This window comes from Phascolarctos cinereus, unplaced genomic scaffold (genome assembly GCF_003287225.1).
Source record: "Phascolarctos cinereus isolate Bilbo 61053 unplaced genomic scaffold, phaCin_HiC Scaffold_3;HRSCAF=262, whole genome shotgun sequence".
In the NCBI taxonomy this organism is placed as follows: Eukaryota; Metazoa; Chordata; class Mammalia; order Diprotodontia; family Phascolarctidae; genus Phascolarctos; species Phascolarctos cinereus.
The window spans coordinates 161,466,670-161,491,775 of record NW_027555736.1 but is presented as its reverse complement, the minus strand read 5'-3'; the positions used below and the strand labels follow the sequence as shown (position 1 = coordinate 161,491,775).

The following is a 25,106-nucleotide window of genomic DNA, read 5'->3' as shown; positions in this document are numbered from 1 at the left end:
CTGTCTGTTTCTACCCTTTTATAACTGATGGCAGCCATGTATCATGCCAGAACGATGGGGTCAACTAGTAATTTTAACTATAAGGACTTCACATGGCTGATACACTTGTGGGTTTCTCATCATACAGACAAATATCAAGGCCCTTGCTCTAGACCAACCCCCTCAGTTTATAGATAAGGAGGCTAAGGCCTGGAAGATTACATAACTACAATACAATATTTTTCTTTTCATGATAAACTTTGTCATTAAATTGAAAATGTTCATTTTCTAATCATAATATTTCACATTATACTTCAACAATATAGGTAATCTTACAAGAGAATCTAATAGTAATGACATCTGATCACAAAACATTACTTGAGACTAAAGCTTGTAGTGAAATCCTAAAGATTTGGTTTTGTACATCTCAAAATGAGAATTTAATTTTACTAAGTGATCTGAGAAAAAAAAATCCTGGAGAGGATCCCAATTAGAATTACAGCATTAAACTTTTCCTTATAGATTTTGGTACTTGTGAATAAAATTCTTTGCAAAACTTAATAACATCCAATTTCCAAGCATGATGCCTCCTCAAGTATCCAGGGATACCTAAGAGCAGATGCTGTAGTTGCAAAGGGTTGAGAGTAATTAAATATTTATTGTCCATTTTCTTATTTGTAAACTGTCTCAAGACAATCATGCAAATCTAGATCATGATTACATTCCAACTTTCTTTTCTATATATCTGACTGAGATTACATGTTGGAGAAATGAACCAAAGAAACTCAATCTAATGTTAAAAACATGCACTGTAACTATCTCATTCAACACCTAAAACCAGACACTTTACAGAAGACTTAAGCGGTATCAATCCAGCAAAAACATTATATATATTTATACACATAAGTACACGTGTGTGTGTGTACAATATATTATATATATATATATATGTACACACATACACACACACACAAAATTCTGAATAAATAAATCATTTTGTTAATCCTACCCTCTACACATCAAATATTTTAAGAAGACTCCTTAAATTAAACAAAAATTATTCCGTTACTTCCAGTGTGCTACTTGTGCTTGGTTACCATATTTTTGTGAGCTGATGTTTGTTGACAGTTGCATATGATCCAGTTACAATAATGGACTGTATTGGATTGTAAACAAAGTTGATAAAAGAGAACATTATTACTGTAGTGCCTAAGAAGAATACTGTTTACATTTAAAAGAACACCATAAGCAGCAACAGTTTAAAATGCCTGGTAAACTACGGTACAAACCAATGAATACCTGTGCTATACAGTAAAGCAAAGAAATCTCTTGACACCTCACACTTCATATTCTAGTGACATGATCACAAATAAGGAAGTTATCTGAAAAATTACTTTATAGATCGCCAGTTTATTTCTCCATTCCAGTTTGACAAGTTATAAACATAACTGATGCCTAAATTACTACGTCTTTAACTATGGTTTCTTTTTCTTTCAAGTCTTCCATGTAGCCTGAAGGTGGTCCTCTTTGCTCCCTATCAACAACTCACCTAGGAATACATGTTAGTTTATGCTATTTAAATGAGGTGCTGAGGATTGAAAATGGATTCCGGCAGCTGGCAACTCTTTGTTTCTTTTTCACCCTCCACCTGTATTCCAGCTCTGGATGCCTAAAAGGTCAGATATGGAAATGTCTCTCTGAAAGCGATGGGTCGTATTAGAACATGCTTTTCTATCCAGGGAAGTCCAGGTATTCTAAAGAGATTTCCAGTTATCCACCTGTAGTTTGGGAAATATGCAGGATTTTTTCTTTTTAAAAAAATGTGTTTTCAATAGCTCACTGGAAATAATAGGTTCTTATTTCAAGCAAGAAACTATTGTCAGCAGCATCTGCCTGTGAACGTATTCTGGTTCAGACTCTTGCAATGAAGCCCAGCCCCAGGCTGGTTGGGATCTGAATGGTTTCTAGTGCAAGGGAGGATGGGTTAAAAGGGAAAGTAACAGGGAAGATATGTTTTGCATCCATGAGCAGCTGAGGAGAGTCCTTCCTGTCTCGTAAACGCATCTAGAAAAATGAAAAGATAAGAAACAGGTCATGGAGCTACAAAGGCTTATTTGATTAAAAGATTAACAAAATGACTTGCAAAAGTACCAATTTTTATCTTATTGTCTTCAAGTTTTAAAAATCAGTTCATTTCTCTAGATATCTGCAAATTTTTAAAAAATCAGCAACAAATGGTGATATGCAAAATTCAATGAAAATCAAAACAAAGAGAATAGAGGGAAATGAAATTCTTTTCAATTAAAATGTTAAATATTCATTCAAAAACCATTTAAAAGAATAAATCAGTAAGCCAACCAAACAATGGAGGAAATGAAACCCAGCACCTTACCTGTATAGTACGTATAAATGACACGGAGACTCTTTCTTCAAATTCATTAACTGGAGTATATAAATTCAAAACTTTTACAATCTAGAAGAAAAATATTTTCAGCTTATTATTAAACAAATAATAATGTATCTATACTCTAGCTAAAACACAGTATTTGGTCCAATAAAAAATACACATAGACCAACAAATGTTTCTTCCTATTGATGTGTCTCTTCTTCAGTCACAGATTTAAAATAAAATAGTCATGGTAGATGATGAATGTGAATAATTGCAATGTGTTACAGAGGAATTAATAGAAATTACATACTTCTAATAATTAATTAGAGAGACCAAAAATAAAGAAAAGAAAATGATAGGTATGGGAAGTTTAAAATTATATTAAATTGTCTTCACTAGAAAAGAGGCTTGTGGTTTTTCCTATGGAAATTATAGAAAAAATTTCACAGAATGATTTGATCTGTATGAGGCAGCGTGGTTTAGTACAAAGAACACTGGACTTAGAAGACCTAGCTTTGAATTCCTACTTTTGCCATAGAGCGATCTTTGGCAAATTAGTGTCCTCATCTGTAAAATGGGCTACTATCTACCCAACATTTTCATTTCATTTTTTTCAATAATCTTTTCTGTGAAAGCACTTTGAAAATGTAAAGTGCCATCCATCTATCTACCTATTGAAATTATGAAGATGATGAATGGACAAATTTATGTTTAAAAGGTGCTGTTTGGAAGTAAAGGACAAATGGCATATTATAGGTTTGTGGGCTTGATGTCTGTTTGAGCATGACAAGGAAAAGGGAACAAGCATTTATGAAGCACCTACTATGTGCCATGCGCTGTGCTAAGCACTTTACAAATATTACCTCCGTTGACCCTTACAACAACTCTGTGAGGTTGGTGCTATTATTATCCCCATTTTCAGCTGAAAAAAACTGAGGCAAAAAGAGGTTACATAAACTGCCCGAGGTCACACAGCTATTCAGTGTCTGAGGCTGGGTTTGAACTCAGCTTTTCCTGACTCTTGGCCCAGTGCTCTATCCACTGTAATAACTAGCTGCCTGGATGACACCAAGCCAAAAGGAGTTAGAATTTGAAAAACATAATAATCTAACCAAGCTGGTCCAAGTGAAAGTTGTAAGTGACAAGTGAAATCTTATAGCCTTAGGAAGCAAAATAAATAAATAAATAATGCCTTGATTAACATAATTTTTTTAGGTGGGGGGGGATGCTATCCAGACCTCTATTTCATTCAAGCAGGGAGTTTCCATTCTGGAAATTACTTACCAATGCAAACTAGAAACTCGCTTGTCTCTCATTGTCTCTGACAGATTGTACATGGTCACAGAGCTAGCCAGGGCCAGGTGCAAGACTCGAGCAGATGCTTTTCTCGAGTCAGCCCTCTAGCCACCACAGAACTGATATATTCATTAAGAAGATAGCCATAAACACATTTCTACAAATTCAATAAGATTTTCCCACAGGCTTCAAGGCAAGAAAAAAAAAAGAGGTTATTATAAGCAGGAACTTAGCATCCTGAGGATAATAATAACTAGCACTCTACCTACCTCACAGAGTTTTTGTGAGAATCAAGTGAGAGACGACATGTGAAAGTGCTTCATAATCATTAAGTATACACTGTGTACCTATAAATGCTATATAAAAGTTTTTACTATCATTTGATAAAGGACCCCCAGAGGTCTGTATATCTGTTTTAAAAATATTTTAATAGCTGCATTTTAATATAATTAGTTTCCTTTGCTAGTCTATGTATTTTATTTTATGCATTTGAAGATTTTATTCTGAGAAGGCATCCATAGGTTCCACCTGACTGCCAGAACAGTCCATCTCATAGACAGAGAGAGGGAGAGAGAGAGACAGACAGACAGACACACACACACACAGAGGAACTCCTGCTATAGACAGAAGGATTAACTGGTTGACCTTTTTAGGTTTCTTCCAATCCCATGATACCTGCTCAGGGTCACAGGATACTGTAAAATGCTTAATAACATTTTCACTAAAAAAAAGAAAGCTGTTTTACCTGTGCAGTAGTTAAAGCATTACACATGGAACAAATGGCTTCAGCATCTTCGTCCGTTTTCTTCTTCACCTGTAAGAGCTGGGCAGCCTGAATTAGGGGCTCTAAAGTTTCTTTGGCCCCACTATTCATCAGATTCTTGTCACGGAGCCATTCTTCCAGTTGACTGACATTGTACCTGTGTGGAGAGAAGTTTGAGAAGGCATATCTTACGGCTGTCATGAATAGCTGCTGATCAAACTTTCAGCAACCTTGTCAGAACTTTCAAACAGAATACGACAGGCAGTATTTCTGTTCCATTTTCTTTTATAATCACCTGAATCTGAAAATAAAATCATCATAGTTTGTGCACTCTTGATTGTGATCATAAAAAATTAAATGATTAGAAGATCTTAATATATTTAATTGAAGATGGAGATTGAGCCATTCCATCAGAAAATAAGTGGAATGGAACAGTATAAAAACCAAATGGAAACATAAAGTCTACATGTGACTCCTTGCTTTAAGGAATAAAGGCATTCTGAAAAGCTAATTATAAACTAAATTTCTATAAAGTGAATAATTTCCATACTCCTACCAGAACTTTTTTTGTAGTTTCCCATTGCAGTTTCAGAGACATGTTTCTTTATTGTATAACAGCATAGAATAAGGTTTGAAGTGGGGAGGAGTAAAAGGAGTTTTGAGGTAAAATATCTCTTGTGGGCACTGATGTATCCAAAGCAGACACCTTGGACCTGAGCTTTCCCTCTCACTGTCCTGCCCTTGGAGCTGTGTTCAGGAAGAATGTGGGATATAGGACACCACACCTAATGAAAGCACAACAGGAAAGAGTCAGAAGCTGCATAAAGAAGCAGAGCTAGCCAAGCCCCTCAGGGTATCAGGAGGAAGCCAATGAAGTTAACATTCAGGATTAATATTAAGAATGAACATGTAATTTGAATTTTGTGATTACCCACATAATTGGCATTATAATTTTGATTTAAATCATTTACATAATAGAAGGTATGCTCAGAAGGCACTTGGTCAAGGCTAGAAGATGAAGCCTTTGTTCTGGCACTGAAGAGGCCTCTCTGTATAACATTTAATATGATACCACACACATAGAAAAATAAATTGTTAGATAAATAATCTGAATTGAGATGGTGCTGCACATATTAGTGATGTGATTTGGAGGGGTATTATGTAAGTATTCGTGTGTAAAAGAACATGAACTTTCTCCCAGTAAATATTTAATACCATATTAGTCTAAATCTAGAAGTCTTCAATATCATACTCCGATGCTCCATACTGGTATAGAAACTCCCTACAATGATACAGACAGTAGCCCAATCATGACTGCCCATCCTGAATGACTTGCCCAAATCCTCCCATACTCTGCCACAGAGGGTTCATTTAAGGTGTTGGGAGTCTTCCTTGTCTTCACCTGCCATTGCAAAGAAAATATGTGGGCTATCACTTGGTTATTTTGTGCTCTCACCATTGACTAGCCCACATTTTTATTCTTGAAAATATATAATGTTGAAATTTGGCAACAGAACTTTCAATATCGTACCTGATTTTAAAAAAAAAAGCCATGCTCCCGTCTTTTAACACTTCCTACTCCCACAAAGTGTGCTCATTTCCTAATGGAGCAGATCTTTCTACCAAGGAGACTAGCAAAGTACAGTTGAATGCTTATAATCAATGAGATTTTGTGAAATCAAAGAATGGGTAAAAAAAAATACAGGTTAGGTGACTAGGAATGTAAAAAGTCTTAATCTCCATTCCTTCCTTGCTTTCTGGCCTCTTTGCACTGAATTTAAGGTTTTCTTCTGAAATATTATAAAATATTAGTTTGAAGTTCTGAATATGTTAGTAGTTATCTACTGATCAAGGTAGGTCAGTGAAATGTCCAAGAGAATGTACCCCCCAGTTTTCTGGGTGTTGGATTTCAGGGGAGACAGCCTTGGCATTTGCTTACCTGATCTGCATGCCTTTGCTCCAAGAGCACATATCCTTTCGTAGCAGAAGGTTATTCAAAGTAATGGCACCTACAATGTAAAACATCTGCTTGACCACTTGCTTGATCAATTCTGGATCCATTCCATGCTGACACATGACTGAATGGAATGAGTTAAGTTGCCGAAGGATAGAGTCCAATGTATAGGTGCCTTCGTCCGCAATACTGGAGGTCCTCTTCCGTAGCCCAGTGGGCTTCACTCCTGACACTCCTTGGATGGTTTCATGCTCCAGCATGCCAGAAACTGGTTTGGGATAAGAATAGAGTCACAACAGCTGGAAAGGTACGTAAAGAAACTTGCTTATGCTATGCAAAAAAAAAAATCTAATTAAGATGTTACATGTAAAGTGTTACATGTAGGAAAAAGTATTCTACACACTGGGGCTTCTAGATTGGAACACTAAATAAAGTAGTAACAATAAGAATCATCATCATTGTAGTAACTAGTAGTTATGTAGCACGTTAGTCTGGGAAGTGCTCTACAAATATTATTTCATTTGATCCTCACAACAACCCTGGGGGGGGTGCTATTATTATCATCCTAATTCTACAAATGAGGAAACTGAGGCAGACAGAGGTTGCCTAGGGTCACACAGCTAGTAAATGTCAGGAAAGATCTTTTCTAACTAAATGTCGAACACTCTATCCGCTGCACCTTAGGAAGATGACCCCTAAGGTACATTCCAGCTCTAGGATTATCTAATTCTACTGCTATTCTAATTTTTCTAATGAATTTTCTCTGCAAGTTGCAATCTTTGCTTCTTTTTCCAATTTTCTATCCATTTGTATAATATGTGGATCTTTCCCTCTCCTGAATCTTAGTCCTGTTCATTTTCCCTTCAGTTAACTCTGCTGTCTGCAAATTACTCTTAGGAATTCATCAATGCTAAATTCTTTTAGAAAGCAATTATCTGGTTGATACAAGTTGACGTTTTGGTGGAAAATGATTTGTCTGCTTTTCTGACTACTTTGTCTTTACTTCGGAAATATTTTTTTCTGTGTTTTGCTTGTTTCCTCATAGTAGGAGTTTTGAAGACAAGGCCTGTTTTCATTTTTATCTTTGCATCTCTAGTAGCACATAGTAGGCACTTCATAAATGATTACAAATAGAATCTGACCTAAAATTTTCCCCACGTGGTACAATGTATATTTTAATGCAATGTAAGTGGTAAATTTACACTCCTGTTTTCAAAGAATGGCCTATGAGAACAGGAGCTGTTGAGTATAATCTGCTGGGACATTTTACTGCCAAAGTTAAAAGATCCAAATTTCAAGACAATGTAACTGCCAGGGATGTTATATGGACCAAATCACTTGGCATAGTACTTTGTGCACAGTTAAGTGCTATAGAATGCTATTATAATTATTATAATCTCAAAACACAAATAAGAGAAGTAGAGGCACAGAATTTTAAAAGAGAAGAGTTTTGTTACTGTTACTTCTTTCAGTGCAAAAATTCTCTTGAAGTCTGAAAATCTTGATGGTTTAGTCTAAGAAACTTTTTTTTGGAAAGGGTTAGCTAAGTGAATAATTGGTGTACTATTATTCTAAAAAAGTTAATTTTATCTGTTTCATAAAAGCAAACAAATTTATCTTAATTACATAAGCATAAAGGCTTTAGGCCAACTTCAGCCTCATTTCCCATGGCTCTTCTGGTGGGTATGAAAGAAGACAGTTTATTAAAAACAATTTACTCTCTATTCACAGAATCTCAGACTTGTAGGTCCCCTTCTAGGATGTCTAGCCTAAATGTGGCCTTTCAGAAATTTAAGTGCCTGTGACAACTTGACAAAGTATCATTTCTATAAAGTGTTTCTTAGTCTTAGTATGAAGTCTTAAGGGGGAATGATTTCAAACTACCTTGAAAGGATAGAAGACTGTCTACTACAGTGAGTATTTGCTGCTATTTTCCTTACCCATACCACTTTCTTAACTTTCTAGCCATCTCTCTATAAACACTTCCATTTCAGTTATTAATGAAGAGCCAGTATGGAAGGTGGAAAGAATATTAGACTTGGAATCAGGTGAGGTCTAGACTGAAATCTGACTTCAGACACTTGCTAACCCAACGTCTCTGACACTCACCGCTGCCATATGAAAAGTGGAGATGATGATACTTTGTTGTTGTTAAGTTGTTCAGTAATGTCCACCTCTTCATCACCCCATAGGGGATTTTCTCGGCAAAGATAAGGCACTGCTTTGCCATTTCCTTCTCCAATGGATTAAGGCAAAGAGAGGTTAAGTGACTTGCCCAGAGTCACACAATAGTAAGTGTCTGAGCTGGATTTGAACTCCAGCTCAGGTCTCCAGGCCCAGTGCTCTATCCACTGATACTGCTTACACTATTTCATAGAGTTCTTGTGAGAAAAGTGGTTTTTAAGCAAGAAAGTGCCAAATGAACATTATTATTAATAATATTTTTGTGTTAAATCTAACAATTTCTGGCAATGGGGGCCCTACTGGATTATATTTCAGGGAGGAAGTTCTCTGGAATCTTTGATGAAAGCTTAACTTTGCAAATAATGGTGCCAATTTATCTTGAGCAGGTGAGATGGTAAATTCTTAGTAAAAAAAAAAAGACTGTACATGTTATTACCACTGTATACTTGCTTTTATATTCAAAACAAAAGATAAACTTCTTACCTACCCTCAAACATAAATGTTGATCGAGTTAAAGAATTTCAGTGAAAAGCTGTGCAGCCTTTGGTTTTGAGGGGAAGTTAAAACTTTAAAGATTAAAAGAGACTCATGAAATGTGAACAGAAACTTCAAAGCAACAGCCTTCTTTAAATTTTTCCTTATTACACAGCTGAAAGCCTAATTTAACTTCGGGAAAATGTCAATGATGCAAATAAAATTTAATGCTTGTTACATTATTTGTGCATGACTTGTCTTTTCAAAAATTTCATCCACACTTAAGAAAATTGCAAAGGCTCTAATTGGACATTGTTTTATAATTCCCAACCACTCTAATGAAGGAAAACAAATGCACATAAAAGAAAATACTGTAGTGGTGAGTCTTTTTACATGCTATGGCGATGTCAGAATGAGAAGGACAAATGGTCAAATAAAAAAAGAAGCAGGGAACTAGGGAGCAGTCTTGATGAAGGGTTTGCTGGGTATAACTAATTTAAAATCTTTTCCCTTCTGCCTTTAATACCTACCCACTAATTGGATTCTTTCCAACTCCTTAGCTTGCACCTGCAGTCAAAACTGGGAATTGTTTTGAGGTCAAAAGCAAACTTTTTGATTGGTAATAAAGCCATTTTTGTATAAATGGAAAAGAGAAAAGCTGGCTGAGCTAAACTTTCTCTTGCCTCTACCTTGGTCTAGGTTCTGCCTTTTCAAAGTTCAGAGAGGTCCTTTGGGAGGACTTTTATGCTCCCCATAAGTCTTTATGCCAACAGTAGGTTAATCGCTGGGCTATTCTGGAAAATGGGGGTGGCAAACAGAATTAAGACTGAAGAAAGAAAATGAGGAAAGTAGTGTGGAAACCTTGCTCAAGTAATACAGGGAAGGTCAACATGGAGACTAGGAACAGCATCTACAGGACGCCGAGGACACGCCTATGTTCTGTTGTTGTTTGGTTGTTTCAGTCATATCTGACTCTTGATGACCCTGTGTGGGGTTTTCTTGCCAAATATCCTGAAGTGGTTTGCCATTTCCTTCTCCAGCTCATTTTACAGATGAGGAACTGCAGCAAATAGGGTTAAGTAACTTGCCCAGGGCCACACAGCTACTAAGCGTCTGAGACCAGATTTGAATTCAGGAAGATGAGTCTTTCCGACTTCACATTAGAGTAGAGTTGTACATTATTTTTGGTAGTTCACAGTTTTTACTGCCTGATGCTTCTACTTGGTTTCCACTTTCCCTCAGGTACTTACCACACACCTTCACCTATCCAAAGGCACATACATGTCCGTCCACATGTAAAAGGATATCAAGATACACATGTAGAGATAAATGAATACATTGAACAGGAACACACACAGTCAGGTGGGAATGTCAAGAATCACATATTCACACACACAGAGGCATGTGTAGTATGTGGATATACATGCATACACATACACAAACACCCTGTCTTGCTCTGCAGATGGGAATCCTTGCAGGCAGCAACAGCAAGAAGATTGCTCAGCCATCATACTCACACTGCTCAGGCTCCTTATAAAACTGTTATAAGTCGAACAGACCCTCAAGCATTTCAAAGGGTCTCCTGTGTTTAAAGTGGTGCTGCCAGTGGCTCAGGCAAGTGAGGAAGATATGTTGCTCTAATATCAGATCTCAGCCTAATAAATCCTGTTTCAAGGATATTATTTTAAATCCTGTAGCTCTTAGCCATCACGAGGGCAAAGTAAAGGAGTGTTGTCTCCTGGTGTTCTAAACTTGTGGAAGGTCATCAAGGCTGGACACAGCTGTCATCCCCGTCTCCTCACTCTCTCTCACCATCCACATACAAACTGTTGACACATCCTATCATCTCTGCACTCATCACATCTCTCGCATAGGCCCCCTTCTCTCTTCTCACACTGCCACCTGCTGCTGGTGCCTACACTACTGTTAACAGCCTACTCATGATGCTGGCAGGCCTGCCAGCCTCATTTTAGTCCAACCTCTACAGTGCTGCCTATGGGACTTTCTATAAATGCAGAAGATTATAAGATCCTAGATTTAGAGTAGAAAGGGCCTCTAAAGAGGCCAACAAGTCCAACTCCTTTATCTTTTAAGTAAGGAAACTAAAACTCAGCGAAATCAAGTGACTTGACCAGAGTCAAACTGCTACTAAATAATAGGCAGGATTTGAACCTGGAACTTCCTGATTCCAAGTCCAGCACGATTTGACCATTCCACTACCCTATTCCAATTTCAGCGGCTACCTAATATTTCCTTATTATCTCTAGGATCGAATTTAAACTCCTCTGTTGAGCTTTTTTTTTTTAAGTTGTAAAAGGGTTAACTGACCTGCCTAGGGTCACATAACTAGTAAGTGTCTGGAGCTAGATTTGAACTCGGGAAGAAGAATCTGCCTAACTTCAGGCCCAGAGCTCTATTCTGTGCAACACCTAGCTGCCCCCTCTGTTTAGCTTTAAAAACTCTTCATAACCTGCTTTCAACCTCTTTTTCCAGCCACATGCTATGTTCTTCTCCCTCCTACAATCTGAAACCTAATTACACTGGCCTGCTCTCTGGCCCTCACAGACAGCAGTCCATCACTCATCTCAGTAATTTTGCCTGTGCCATGTGCCTGGAATGTGCTGCCTCTCCAATAAAAATCTCACTCTTCCTTCAAGATGCAACTCAAGCACTACACTACATAGGAAACTTTTCCTGACTCCCCTAGCTGCTAAAGCTCCCTCTCTCAATCTACTCTGTATTTAATATAATGTAACATAGATAATGTTAATTTGCAGTTTTCTAAGTCCATGTACAGTTGCAAGGATCCATTTCTATTTAAGTTTGACACCAATGATTTAGTAAACCAATAATTTTCTGATTGAATTCATGGCCAGAAATGCTTGCTGGTGATAACAACTGGAGTGAAATTCAATTACGAAAATCCTTACCTAATCCATGTATAGTCTAATAACTAAATTTCTAGAGACATCATCTTTTGCAGAGTCTTTGGGTGAATACTCAGGTTGCCAAGAGCTGACACATTTTATTTTAATGACAGGAAGAGGCTATTGTCTTAGGAGGTGATCTACTGTTACATAAATATATCTGGGGTGGGGGGTGGGGTGGGGTCATTCTGCACTACTTATTTAGTGTTGAGTGCTACAACAGATGAAGCCTGCTTTCAACACAGCATCCTCACAAAACAGTATCATGCTAATGATATTCTTAGTCATAATAATGTTTCATTGCCCTTTTAGTCTTACCAATCATTGGCTGAAGGATGTTCTCTAATACTCGAACAAGCTGCTGGTAGATCTGAATTGCCAAGTCACTCAGCACCTGCCGGTACTCAGCCAGGTCAAAGTTGGTGAGGCAGTGTTCATTCTGGCGAGGTGTATTGTGCTTCATAAATCCCTAAATTTTAAGGCAAGATTGACTTTCAAGAAACATAATGCAACTTTTCTCTTCCTAATTTTAGCGTAATTCTCCAACTCCCCTTTCCCTGCTGAAAAGAATTCATTCTTCCCTCTTCCATTTCTGTGGCTGCCACCATGGTCCAAGGCCTTCCCATGCACACCCGGATGACTACAACTGCATTTTAGCTAGTCTCCCTGCACTGGGACCATTCCTGCTTCAATCTCTCTTGCTTGTGGTGGTTAGAATCATCTCTCTCAAAAACTGTCTTCAGCATGTTCCTTTGCTGCTTCTTACTGCCTACTGGCTTAAATCTAAATTTGTTGGCCTGTCAGCCAGGGTTCTTTGTCACCTTTTCCCATTTAGCAAAATAAATACATAATTAAAAATTAAAAATTGAGGAGTAGTGTAGGGATGTGTGGAAAATCCCCAGACTTAGCATACACTTGGGCTTTTTAATTAAAATGTCAGCTTCACTACTCTACACTAGAATATCAAAGGCCCTGAGCACTAATCTCTACAAAGTAAAAGTAACAGGACCAAGAGGACACTACCATTGTCAGACAAACTGAGATGAGATTGATCATGATCCGTTATTAAGGTTTTTTCTTTTATCAGACATAATTACGTCCATAGTGGGCAAATTGATATGCATGTGGCTGTGACACAGAAAAAGCCTCCTTAACAAAAATAGGTGTTTCAACAGTATTTGTTTAAATGGGATTCTAGACACAGAGAGGCAGAAGCGTGCTGGTAAATGTTTAACAATAGGCTCTCCAGGGGAAAATGTATGCAAGAAATGTTTTTAGGCTTAATCTGCAATATTAACATTTTCTTCATCACTTAATAATAATAAACTTTTGTCACAAATAATAAAAATGTGTCACATTTGCAAATTTCCGAGGTGTAGATGCTCACACTGAAAAACTGGCTTAAGCAAACCCTGGGCAGGGCCCACTTTTTTCTACTTCATATTTTGCTTCTCTGTTCACTTCATTCCATTGGTGATTTATATTTCATTTCTTCTCACCTTTAACTATTCACTCAACGATTTCAATGAGATGTCCAAATAGATGAAGAAACAACATATTTGCAGTCTGGATTTTGCTTTACCATAATTCCCTTTGTGGCAATTCTCCAGGAATACATTGTATTTAAAATCACAGAGCCCTTGTTCATCTGTCACATTTGCTTTTGTAGACTTTGGACCAAACTTCTCCAGAAGCCTATGAGCTTTGTCAAGAGCAGGATGAGTCTACCAGATTTTAGCCATGCTCCTCCCACCCCAAAAAAAGGACTATCACATCTAAACTTTGAATCTTTGCTAACTGACTAGTACAAGGTGATACCACCATAGGCTCCTAAGAAACAACGGCTGAATTTGAGTATTCTCTGATTTGGGCTCTCCTACAGATTCTAGTACATACATACAATATTCTGAATCCACTTGCCCTTATAAGGGGGCAAGTTCCAAGCTTTAGAAAGTCTGCCTTACACTTCCCTGAAGGCTGAGACAATTTTTGTGTTTCCAGTATCTTGGAAATAGTAGGCATTAATATTTGTTGAATTGAATTCTCTTGAGAAAAACCAAAAAAGTGTGAACACACCTAACCACAAATAGGTCCAATACAAATACTGCATCAAATCAATAGCCAAAATGGTGTTCTTATCTTTGGTCATCCTAAAGATTGTTCCATTGTCTTTGTTCAGATTTCAGCTGTGTGATGGGAAGTTCATTTCATCTCCTATGCTGTCTCTGCTTGTTTGTTTTTTTGTTTTGTTTTCGCTAGGCAGTGGGGTTAAATGACTTGCCCAGGGTCACATAGCTAGTAAGTGTTATGTGTCTGAGGCCAGATTTGAACTCAGGTCTTCCTGACTCCAGGGACAGTACTCTATCCACTGCACCACCTAGCTGCTCCTATGCTGCCTCTGAATATAAACTATGGGAGTGAAGAAGTTATACAAGGGCTTGCTGTACATGTACAATGAATATTGAACAATATTCTCTGATGCTCCAAACCATGTTGATTCTGGCCTTCTAAAAGTGAACAGGTAAAACACTTTTTTTTTAATAAACATCAGGGAAAGGTATTCTCACCTCTTCTCCACTGTATTGCTTCAAACAGTGCAAAAATCGGCATGTATTTGATAGCCAGAAGGAAACAGTTTCAAAATCGTCACCTCTTTTCTGAAATAGAGAAAAAAAAATAATTCTAAGTCTGGTTTTTCCTTGGGAAAGTGGCAATTTGAAAGAACTGAAAGAGATCCTAGAACTTACTTTCTGTAAGTCACTATACAGGTGACTTACATAGTATATATAGTATTCCTTTTGCAGGTGGAAATATATGTTGGTCTTTTGCTATATCAATATATCAACATCTATATTGCTATATCAGTAGCTATATCAATAGCTTCCAATAACAGATTTCTTTGCAAGTTTCATAGGGAGATTGTTATTTATCTTGGTCTCCATTTTTTCCCCTCATTAGGCAAGCTCCCCTTAACACTCAAGTGGCTGAAATTTAGCTTTTTTTTTAATCAGGAAAAAAATTGTTAAAATAAAAAAAAGGCAATCCCTTACTTACATCCCTTACATATACAATAACCAGGTAGCCAGACCCTTTCCACAACTAAAAGTTCCCTCCCTAGGGACCTACCACTGACAAGATGGAAGGGAAGATGATAGATAGGAAAGGAGGGAAATCTAGAACTGTCACTTGTCCCTTCCCTTACAACAGTGCTGCTCTCTACAATCTCAGAATTCATTTCATTTTGGTAGTATCCTTAGTCTCTAGTCTGTTTCGATACCCCTACATCTCTCATGGGTCCCATTCTATGTTTCCACTAAAAGTCCCCATATTCTGTCCCAGCTCCTATGCCTAAATGGCCAAGTTAACCTGAATCTGATTTGTCTCTAAATACAAATGAAACTTCAAGCTTTGGGGAACCAAGTACCCCATTAACACTTTCCCTACAGGACCTGATAGAATAAAGAAAAAGAAGGCAGAATGAATGAAAGAATGAGTGAATGAATGTGTAAAAGTAGCAATCCCCACTTGGAAGAGCCTACTTCTAGAAAGGCTTGATGATATGTAATGGAAGTATCACATTCCTCTTTTTGGAGCATGTTGAAGACTTTCTTCCTATATATTTTAGAAATAAGAAAAACTTGCTGCAAAGACTTTAGACTTTCCTCCATTCACCTGCTTCTCCTATAATCATAGCTTTGTTGATTTTCCTTGAAGAAATTTTAAAAATTTTATGTAATCAAAATTGTCAATCTTACCTCCTGTGGACCTCTCTATCTTGTTTAGTCGTGAACCCTTCACTTATCCATAGCTCTGACAATTAGTTTTCCATATTCCTCTAATTTGTTTATTTCCCTTAAGATTCTTGACCTTCCCCCCCCTTAGATGAATTTTTTATTATTTTTCCAAGTTCTATGGGGTAACCTTTTTGTAGTTTGGTATAGTACTAAGTAAATTTGTCTAGGTCAGGGGTTTTTAACCCTTTTTGGCAGTCTGGTGAAGCCTTCGAACACCACTCTTGGAATGTTTTTAAATTCATAAAATAAAATGCATAGGATTACAAAGAAAACCAATTATTTTGAAATAGTTATCAAAACTATTTGAAAAAACAAGTTTATGGATTTCAAGTTAAGGACCCTTAGTCTACTGTCATTTCTATTATATTGGCACAATCTAACCATTAGGGCTATACTTCTGCAAAGACCATTTTGTCATTGTATTCATTTAATTCCTCTGTGAGTCTTGGTTTGTGGACTTCTAAATATTTTAAATATTCTGTAGTTAATAGGAATGGAATTTCTCTTTCCATCTCTTCCTATTGAGTTTTGATGGTAATATATATGAAGTCTGTTAAGTTATGTGTTTTTATTTTATACACTGATACTTATCTTGTTATTGTTTCAACTAACTTTTTTAGTTGAATCTCTAGGATTCTCTAAGTAGATCATCGTGTCATCTACAAAGGGTGATCCTTTCATTTGTTCTTTGCCCATACTTATTCCCTTCATCTCTGTTTCTTGCTATTGCTAAGTAGTTAGATCAAATAATAGTGAGAATAATAAACATCCTTGTTTTACTCCTGATCTTATGGAAAAGGACTTCTTCATTACACATAATGTTGAACTCTGGATCTTAGACACTATTGACTATATTAAGGAAAGGTTCATTCATCCCTAATCCTTGAAAAATTTAAAAAAAATAAAGAAATATGGGTGTTACAGTTTGTCAAAAGCTTTTTCTGTACCTATGGTTATAATCATGTGATTGTTATTGTTTTTGTAACTAATATGATATATCCACCCTGATTATCATGTATAATCTTTTAAACATTTTGCTGTAGCTTTTTTGAAAATATTTTCTTCGATATTTTTGTGTCAATATTCACTAGGAATATTGGCCTATAGTTTTCTTTCTCTGATTTGACTCTCTCCGGTTTAGGTATCAAGACTATATTTGGCCTATAGAAGATACATAGTAGGATGCCTTATTTTCCTATTTTACAATTTGTCAATTATTGGACCTAATTGTCCTTTGAATGTTTGATAGAATTCACTTGTAAATCCATCTAGTCTTGAGGTTAATTCCTTTGAGAGTTGATTAATGGATTTTCAATGTTTTTCTGAGATTAATTTAGATTCTACATTTCTTCTATTAATCCAAGTATGTTATATTTTTTGTAAATCATTCATTCCACTTATCAATTTTGTTGGCATATAATTGGCAAAATGGCTTCCAATGAATTCCTCTATTTCCTCTTCATTAGATAGGAATTCTTTTTCTTTTTTGGTACTGCCAATTTGTTTTTCTTCTCATTCCCTAATATCAATTTCCCTAATAGCTTATTAATTTTTAAACAGCTTCTAGATTTATCAATTTTTTATTGCTTTGTTACCTTCTTTGACTTTTCAGAATTTCTATTTTGTGTTTAGTTGGGGTTTTCTGATTTATAGCCTTTCTTTTTGTTCCTTCCTCCTTCTTTGCATACTCAATTAATTGATCTGATCTTTCTCTCTGTTGATGAAAGTACTTAGAGACATAAATTTTTCCCTAGGGGCTACTTTGACTACTCACCAAAAGTTTTGCTATGTGGTTTCATTTTGTCATTATTTTTCTCTTTGATGAAATTATTTATTGATTCTGATTTATTCTATGACCTAGTAATTCTTAAGGATTAAATTATTTAGTATCCATTAAGCTTAATTTCTGTCTTTAAAGGCCCTGATATTGATTAGTACTTTCACTGCATTATGGTCATTAAGGATGTATTTAACATTCTGCATTTGTTTATGAGGTTTTTTGTTTATGGTCAATTTTTGTAATGGTGCCAAAAAACAACTTTTAATTCCATAATCACGAGGCATGTATAACACAGCATTCTAAAATTCTATTCAGGTCCCTAATTTCTTTCTTGTTTAATTTTCTTCAAAGGGTCACAGTTATAGTTTTTTGTCTATTTTTCTATGTTATTTGATTAACATTCCCTTTAAGTACTTAGATGCTATGTCACCAAGTGTATATACAAGGTGTCCCCAAATTCTGATTTTTTGGTAGTGATACATTGTCTATGCTGTCTTTGAGCATAATAAAGTTTCCATTTTTCTTTTTATTATTTTCCCTATTCCTTTATCTGAGATCACAATTGCCACCCATGCTTCTGTGATTTCAACATATAATTGTGTTCCAGTCTGTTATTTACCCACATATTATATTGTATGAATCTTTATGTTTCAAGTGTACTTTACTTTATTGAGTCTTGCTTTCTACTCCATTCCGCTATCTCCTTTCATTTTATGGGCCAGTTCATTCCTTTGACATTCAAGGGATATGATTGTTGTGTATTTCCCTCCATCATATTCTTCCATATGTTTTCCCCCTTTTTGTCCATCTCATACTTACAAAGAAAGTAGTGAAAGAAACAGAATTTGATTAACACTAACTATAACTAAAATGATCATCTTCCACTCAATTGCCCTTCTCTTTACCTCTTTCATTGCTTATGTTTTCTTTCTTTCCTTTTAATACCCCCTTCACAATCCATCCTTTAAAGAGGAAGTTCATTTTGCTTATGACCATTTCTTTCAAATTCTTTTCTCCCCCAACCCTTTTCTCTGTCCATACCCATTTTCCTAATGACCTTAATGTAATTCTATACCAAAATCTCTGTGTGTGAATGCATGTGGGCTCAATCCTCTTTTTATACTGTACTCGAATTATGAGAAATAGTAAGTTACTCTTCTTTCTTCCTCATTTCTTTCCTAGCATATTCCTTTATCCCTCCCTTTTCTTTCCTCTCTCAGGATTATAAAAAAAATCCACAATCTCCTTATTTGCCTTGTTTAATGTCCTCTTTGAAGGTATCAGGATTCTGAAGGGACACTATCTCTTCACTTCTTAAAACATAAGCCTGTCATCAAACTTAAGCTTCTTCCCTATATTTCTACTGACTCCTGTCTTTGCTTTTTTTAAGCTTTTAGGCAGCTGGGATTAAGTGACTTGCCCAGGGTCACAGAGCTACTAAGTGTCAAGTGTTTTGTCTGACACCATATTTGAACTCGGGTCCTCCTGACTCCAGGGCCAGTGCTCTATCCATTGCACCACCTAGCTGCCCCTCCTGTCTTTGCTTTTTAAAGTATCTACTTAGCTCTGGTCTTACCAGGCATGCTTGGAAGACATTTTCCATTAGAGGTCCATTCTTCCCCTCTAGTACTAAACTCAGCCTTATATTCTTGATTGTAAGCTTTTATTTTCTGCTCTTTGGAATATCAAGCTCAGATTTTCTTCTGACCATAGTTCTTTGTACTTTAAAATTTCTTCTGGCTATTTGTATTTTTCTTTAACCTGGAAGCTTTGGATTTTGACCATGACATTCTTGGGCATTTTTCATTTATGGGCTTTTGTTTTTAGGAAATGACCAGTGAATTTTTCCTATTTTCATTTTGCCCTTTGTTTCTAATAGATTAGTTGTTGTTGTTCAGTCATGTGCGACTCTTCATGACCCCATTTGTGGTTTTCTTGGCAAACATGTTGGAGTGATTTGCCATTCCCATCTCCACCTCATTTTACTGAGGCCAACAGGGATAAGTGACTTCCCTGGGGTCACACAGCTAATAAGTTTCCGAGGCTGGATTTGAACTAAGGTCCTCCTGACTCCAGGCCTGGTGTTCTATCCATGGTGCCACCTAAGCTGCCCCTAATATATCATGGCAATTTTCACTTATGATTTCTTGACATATAGTATCTTAAGGGTTTCTTTTTTTGCTTGGTCACAGTTTTCAGGGAGTCTGATGATTCTCAATTGGTCCTTTCTTGACATGTTTTCCAGATCCATTGTTTTTGACATTAGAAACCTAACAATATCTTCTATTTTTTTTAAATCTCTTGATTTGCTTCTAATACATATTACTGTCTCCTAGAGTCATTAACTTTTGTTTGTTCCACTCTAATTTTAAGAAAATCAGCAATTTGAGTAAGAGTTTCAACGTTCTGTTCTAAGCTACTTATCCCCCTTACAACCCTTTCCTCAAAAACTTTTATTTACATATAATTTTATTTTTAACCTCTTGCTTAATTTCTTCCAGTCATTCTTATTGTCCTTGTGGTTCAGTATTTTCCCCCTTTCCTCTGATTGTACTCATTGTGGGAAGACTGTCTTCTTACGAGTTTATCTCTTGGGCATCTCCTGGTCCACGGTATGTCTTCACTGTTGGGTTTCTTCTTGTTTATTCATACCTCCATATTCAGTTCCTGGTTATGGGAATTTATGCCATGGACAGGCTCTACCCCCTGCAACACTCCTGGATGGCGTAGTTGGGCCCTGTTTGGGCTCCTACCTCCAGCTCCAGCTCCTCTGGTATGTGTGTAATCACAGCACTATCAGGTTTTCAGCCCCTCCCAACCCCAAATTATATGGGGTGAGAACACTAGAGTCTTCAGGGCCCTGTAGGGTGTCCATAGTCAGAGCATGTGGCATTCAAGCCCCTCAAAGCATCTTACATCAGAATGTTGCAGGCTTTTGCTCCCCCTGCAGCTTCCTTGCCAGAATGCTGCCAGTTTCCAATCCCCAAGCAGATTCCCCATCAGAGCAATGCAGGAATCAGGACCCTGAAGGATACCCAGCCAAAGTGCTGGCAAGCTTTGGGTCTATTTACCTATGCTGCTGCCAATAATGCCTGCAGGCTTCCAGATGTTTGTTTTTGTGAAGTACTGCACTAAGTGAAGGCACTCATTGATTCTCCCTCCGACAAAGACATGTTTGGATTTGTTGATCATCATTTAATGCACTGCCCTTTGCTGACCTATATGCAGGATTCCTCTACAACCTTTTATATCATCATTGTAACTGGAAATTCTAAAACAGGTGATTTTGATGCTTCAACGTCTCTTCCCATATTGTTTATATGTACTATAAAGTGTTTCTCCTAAGTAGGTATTTCATATCCTAGGGGAAATTTTGGTGAAAGAGGATAAAAGGAAAGAAAAATAATCATCCAGAAATTCCTTATTAGTCACTTAAAGTCTCTTATTTTAATTGAGCATGTTATTCTCTATAGATTTATTACATTAAATAACTTTCATTTGCATTCCATATAGGATCTAGAAGCACAGATAACTCTCATTTATATAATGCTTTAAGGTGTTCCAAGTGCTCTCCTTATAATATAAGAAGCCTATGAGAAATGTAGTGTAATGATTACTATCCCTCATATTAAGATGAGGAAACTGAGGCACAGAGATTAAGCTGTTTGCCCCTGGTCACAGAGCTAACACCAAAGCCCAGATTCAAATCCAGGTCTCCTAACTCCCAGACCAGTTATTTTTCTATTATACCCCTTAAGCATATTATTGTAAAGCTAAAAACATGAAGTATCCAACCAATCTTACTGTTCAATTCATACCTTGTTTTTAAAATAAACAGATGGATAAACTTCAAGGAAGAAATCTTTGCCATAGTAAAAATTATTATCTACCAGTTATGACTAAAAAAGTTTCACTAATGGGTGACTCATTTCTCACACTGAAGGAGGATTCATTTAAAAAACAGAAAAGAACAGCAATGTAGATTTTATCATCTCTACCACTCATTCTAAAGTAGTTTTCATAAATCTGACTGACCTTCAGTACTTTTTTAATGCTGTTAATTGTTGATGTCAGCAATGACCTCACTTTCTGATCATCGTTCAGGTAGTCAGCATGTCGGACACACATAAATAAAATGTAGGCTGGTAACCCGGGGATCAAATTGACAGCTACCCCACGTGGTTTCAAGTCTAGAAGAAAAACAATTAAAAAAATTTCAACTAATGCTCAAAACCACACAAGGAAGGCTTTGTGGTATGGCCTACATGGTTAGTCATCACATAAACACAAGTATTTTTTAGGGCAAAAGATATCAGTAGAAAGGATCTTGTAAGGTATGAAGTTGCAACTTCCAAAATAGTGCTGTTATTGAAGTAATTAGTACAATGCCATGAATCATGTCAGTCTGTAATACATGTCTCCTGTTGATGGTGACCACTTTGCTGAAATACTAGAACTTAAAAGGAAGGCCAAATGAAAAGTTAATACAGAGTTGGGGTTAGGGTATGACATTGAAACATAGTCTTAATTCTTTCACTTCACAAGCTCATGGCTCTATGTATGACCCTTCATTCTTCTTCTAAGGATCTCATATTCTTCATAGCCCCATGCTGAATGTCCTTTGAGACTCTCCTATTCCCCACCCACCTTTTACTTCTGTGAAAACATTTCTTCTGTTAACATCTTGTTTACTCCATTGTTTTCCTGTCATTGTGGAGTTTTCTCTCTTATAACATGACTCTAATCACACGTGGTAGTCAAAAGAAAAACGAACCAATGCTACTGATAAGCAGCAAAAAGTGAAATCTTGTGTTCAATCCTAATCATCATGTAATAACCTCAACCTGTAGGTGTTCGGACCTAAGGAGGACATTTTCAAAGGAGGTTGGCCCTTCCTTGAAGCTAGATAGCAGTCTCAAAGGTACAGGGGTATTAATCCAGGTTGATCAAGTAAGCTGTTGTTTCATGTAAAATATACTTGCCCAGGATGAGATTCTTGACAAGTTTTTGCTCATCATCCTTCTTATATTCCAACATTCCCTGGAAATCCTTTTCCTTCCTGGGTATGTTCACTGGACGGATAGGTTCATCAATGATCTGCCCAGGAGATATGTTCTCCATCTGCCCCACTTCAGGAGTAAAACAAGAAAAATGCATATATATCCAACGTAGAACCATGAAACAGAAATAAAAGACGTCTATACTCAACAGCTCAAAACAGTACTTATCTCATCCTTTTCTCATAAAACTAGAGAATCATAATCAAGTCATTAAAAAAAAATTGTGACCTCTAGAAACCAATTTTAATTCTAAATGTTTTCTATAAAAGCCAACAACCATGTCATCTGTAAAAAAATTTATTTTTCCCCAATTACATGTTAAAAAATTATTCTTAACATTTGGGTTTTTTTTTTAAGTTTTGAGTTCCAAATTCTATCCCTCCCTCCCTCCCTGCCTTTTCCCACCCTGAGACAGTAAGCAATCTGATAATAGGTTCTACATGTGATACAGGTTATACATCATGTAAAACATTTCCATATTAGTCATTTTGTACAAGAAGATTAGATTTTTAAAATGAAAGTGAAAATAGTATGCTTCAGTATGAATTTGTTTTTAAAAAATATTTTGATAGCTATACTTCAACAAAATTGGTTTCCTTCATAATCCTATGTATTTCATTTTATGCATTTAAAATCATTATTCTGAGAGGTCCATATGAAAGGGGTCCATATTAAGAATCCCTCTTATAAGAGGAAACCCCATTAGTTGAGTCCTTTATGAGTTATTCCTGATTTTTATTCAGATACCAGACATAAGAGCCTTGAAAGAGCTTATAATGTACTTTAAGGTAAGTGAAGAGGAAAATATGGCTACATTTTTAGAGGGGACAGTACTTGGTACTAAGACTAAAAAAACAAATCCCTCTTTTCTGCCCATTACTTTTACTGAAAGAAATCACCATTTACTTCATTTTGAAGAGGAAATAGATCAGGCAGAGGAATCAAAGGAAAATCATTAAGAACGATTCTTTTTGATTACCCAAGAATATATCATCACTGATTTAGAGCCAGAAAAACATTTTAAGTCCATCTATTCCAACTCGCTCATTTTATAGATAAGGAAACCCAGATTCAGAGAGATTAAGTGACTTGCCCAGGGTCACAAAAGGTAGCTAGCAGAGTCAAAATTTGAACCTAGGGCCCTTAATTCCAAATGGAGTATGTTTTCCACCACACCATGATGATGGGAACTTATGTTCTAAAAAGCAATTTCATTTTCATTTAGTCAAATCTCTAAGGATCAGCTAGGTGGAACAGTAGGTAGAGCACTAGCCCTGGAGTCAGGAGGACCCGAGTTCAAATTAGCCTCAGACACATAATACTTACTAGCTATGTGACTCTGGGCAAGTTATTTAACTCTGATTGCCTCACCCAAAAAAAAAATCTCTAGAAACATTTTTTTTCTTTTATTAAAAAACAATTCAGAAGGCATTATCTTTTCATATCTTAAGAATGACATTCACACACAGATAAAATATGGAAGAAGTTAGGTCAATAGTGTCATTGATTTATATAACCCTCTCAAATAAGTGAAATAGAATATCAATTGTCTTTAGGAAGGTACAGGGTTTCAAGTAGAGTTAAAGAAGTACAACATTCCACTTGTGTTTAGGAAAATGAAAGCAATCCTTCTTCCTGATAATGAACCATTTATGCCTGTGGATAAACTATTCCCTCATAAAATTAGCCATGTCTCACTAATCCCATTAATAGGACTGTATTTCAAATAAGTGATTAAGAAGGAAAAAGTAACTATTTGTACAAAGGTGTTCATGGCTTTGTTATATATAATACCAAAACTCAGGAAATCATCTAACTACCCAATGTTTAGAAAATGTATAAAAAGATCATAGTGTAGCAATACAATGGAGCAGTATTTCACCACATAAAATGACAAATACAAATAGTTATATCCTCAGCACCTATTACCTTACATAAATGTTAGCTGGAGTAAACAGCATATGGAACAATGGAAAGGTATATTTATTGTAAAAATGTAAAAGGAAAAAAAGATCAAGCATACTATATACACAAGAGTATAACTGAAAAAAAATTCTATTTATACACATAAGAGTATATTCATAAAGATCAGAACAAATTTAAGTCCCTGATATTAGTAGCTGTATATTTAAGTATATTTTTTATCATAAAATTAATGAAACAAAATATAAAGGAGATAAACCCACAAAGATTACCAGCATTTCTGTATATTACCAACAAAACACAGCAGGAAGAGAGAGAAATTCTGTTTAAAATAACTACAGAAAAACATGAAGTGGAAAAATATTCCACTCCCTCATTTCTCTAATTAAAGACCTACATAACCCTTTCCACTTTTCCGTCTTTGCCCCTGCCACTCCCACACACTTCAAGCAATGAAAGGGTGAACTTGAGGTTGAACTGAAACTGCTGTCATGCAGAAGAACTCCTTATAATGGAAAGATACTAAATCATTGTAGTGTTAAAAAAAATCAAATCAGAAGTTAGAAGACCTAGATTTTACACA

The 25,106-nt window shown here is 36.3% G+C and overlaps 1 protein-coding gene across 4 annotated transcripts in view; it reads right to left on the bottom strand.

The window, feature by feature from the left end:
• Positions 1–1,369: 1,369 nt before the first annotated feature.
• The window catches only part of MYO5A (myosin VA), a 220,600-nt gene continuing 196,863 nt past the window's right edge, over positions 1,370–25,106 (bottom strand). For all 4 annotated transcript variants that reach the window (XM_020980968.2, XM_020980986.2, XM_078151253.1 and 1 more), the window contains 8 exons: positions 22,523–22,669; positions 21,576–21,730; positions 14,534–14,623; positions 12,285–12,435; positions 6,367–6,649; positions 4,410–4,584; positions 2,372–2,452; positions 1,370–2,043 (listed from right to left, as the gene is read on the bottom strand). In XM_020980968.2, coding sequence (XP_020836627.1) covers positions 1,891–2,043; positions 2,372–2,452; positions 4,410–4,584; positions 6,367–6,649; positions 12,285–12,435; positions 14,534–14,623; positions 21,576–21,730; positions 22,523–22,669 — 1,235 coding nt within the window. In that variant the 3' untranslated portion in view covers positions 1,370–1,890. The remainder of the gene's footprint in view (positions 2,044–2,371; positions 2,453–4,409; positions 4,585–6,366; positions 6,650–12,284; positions 12,436–14,533; positions 14,624–21,575; positions 21,731–22,522; positions 22,670–25,106) is intronic.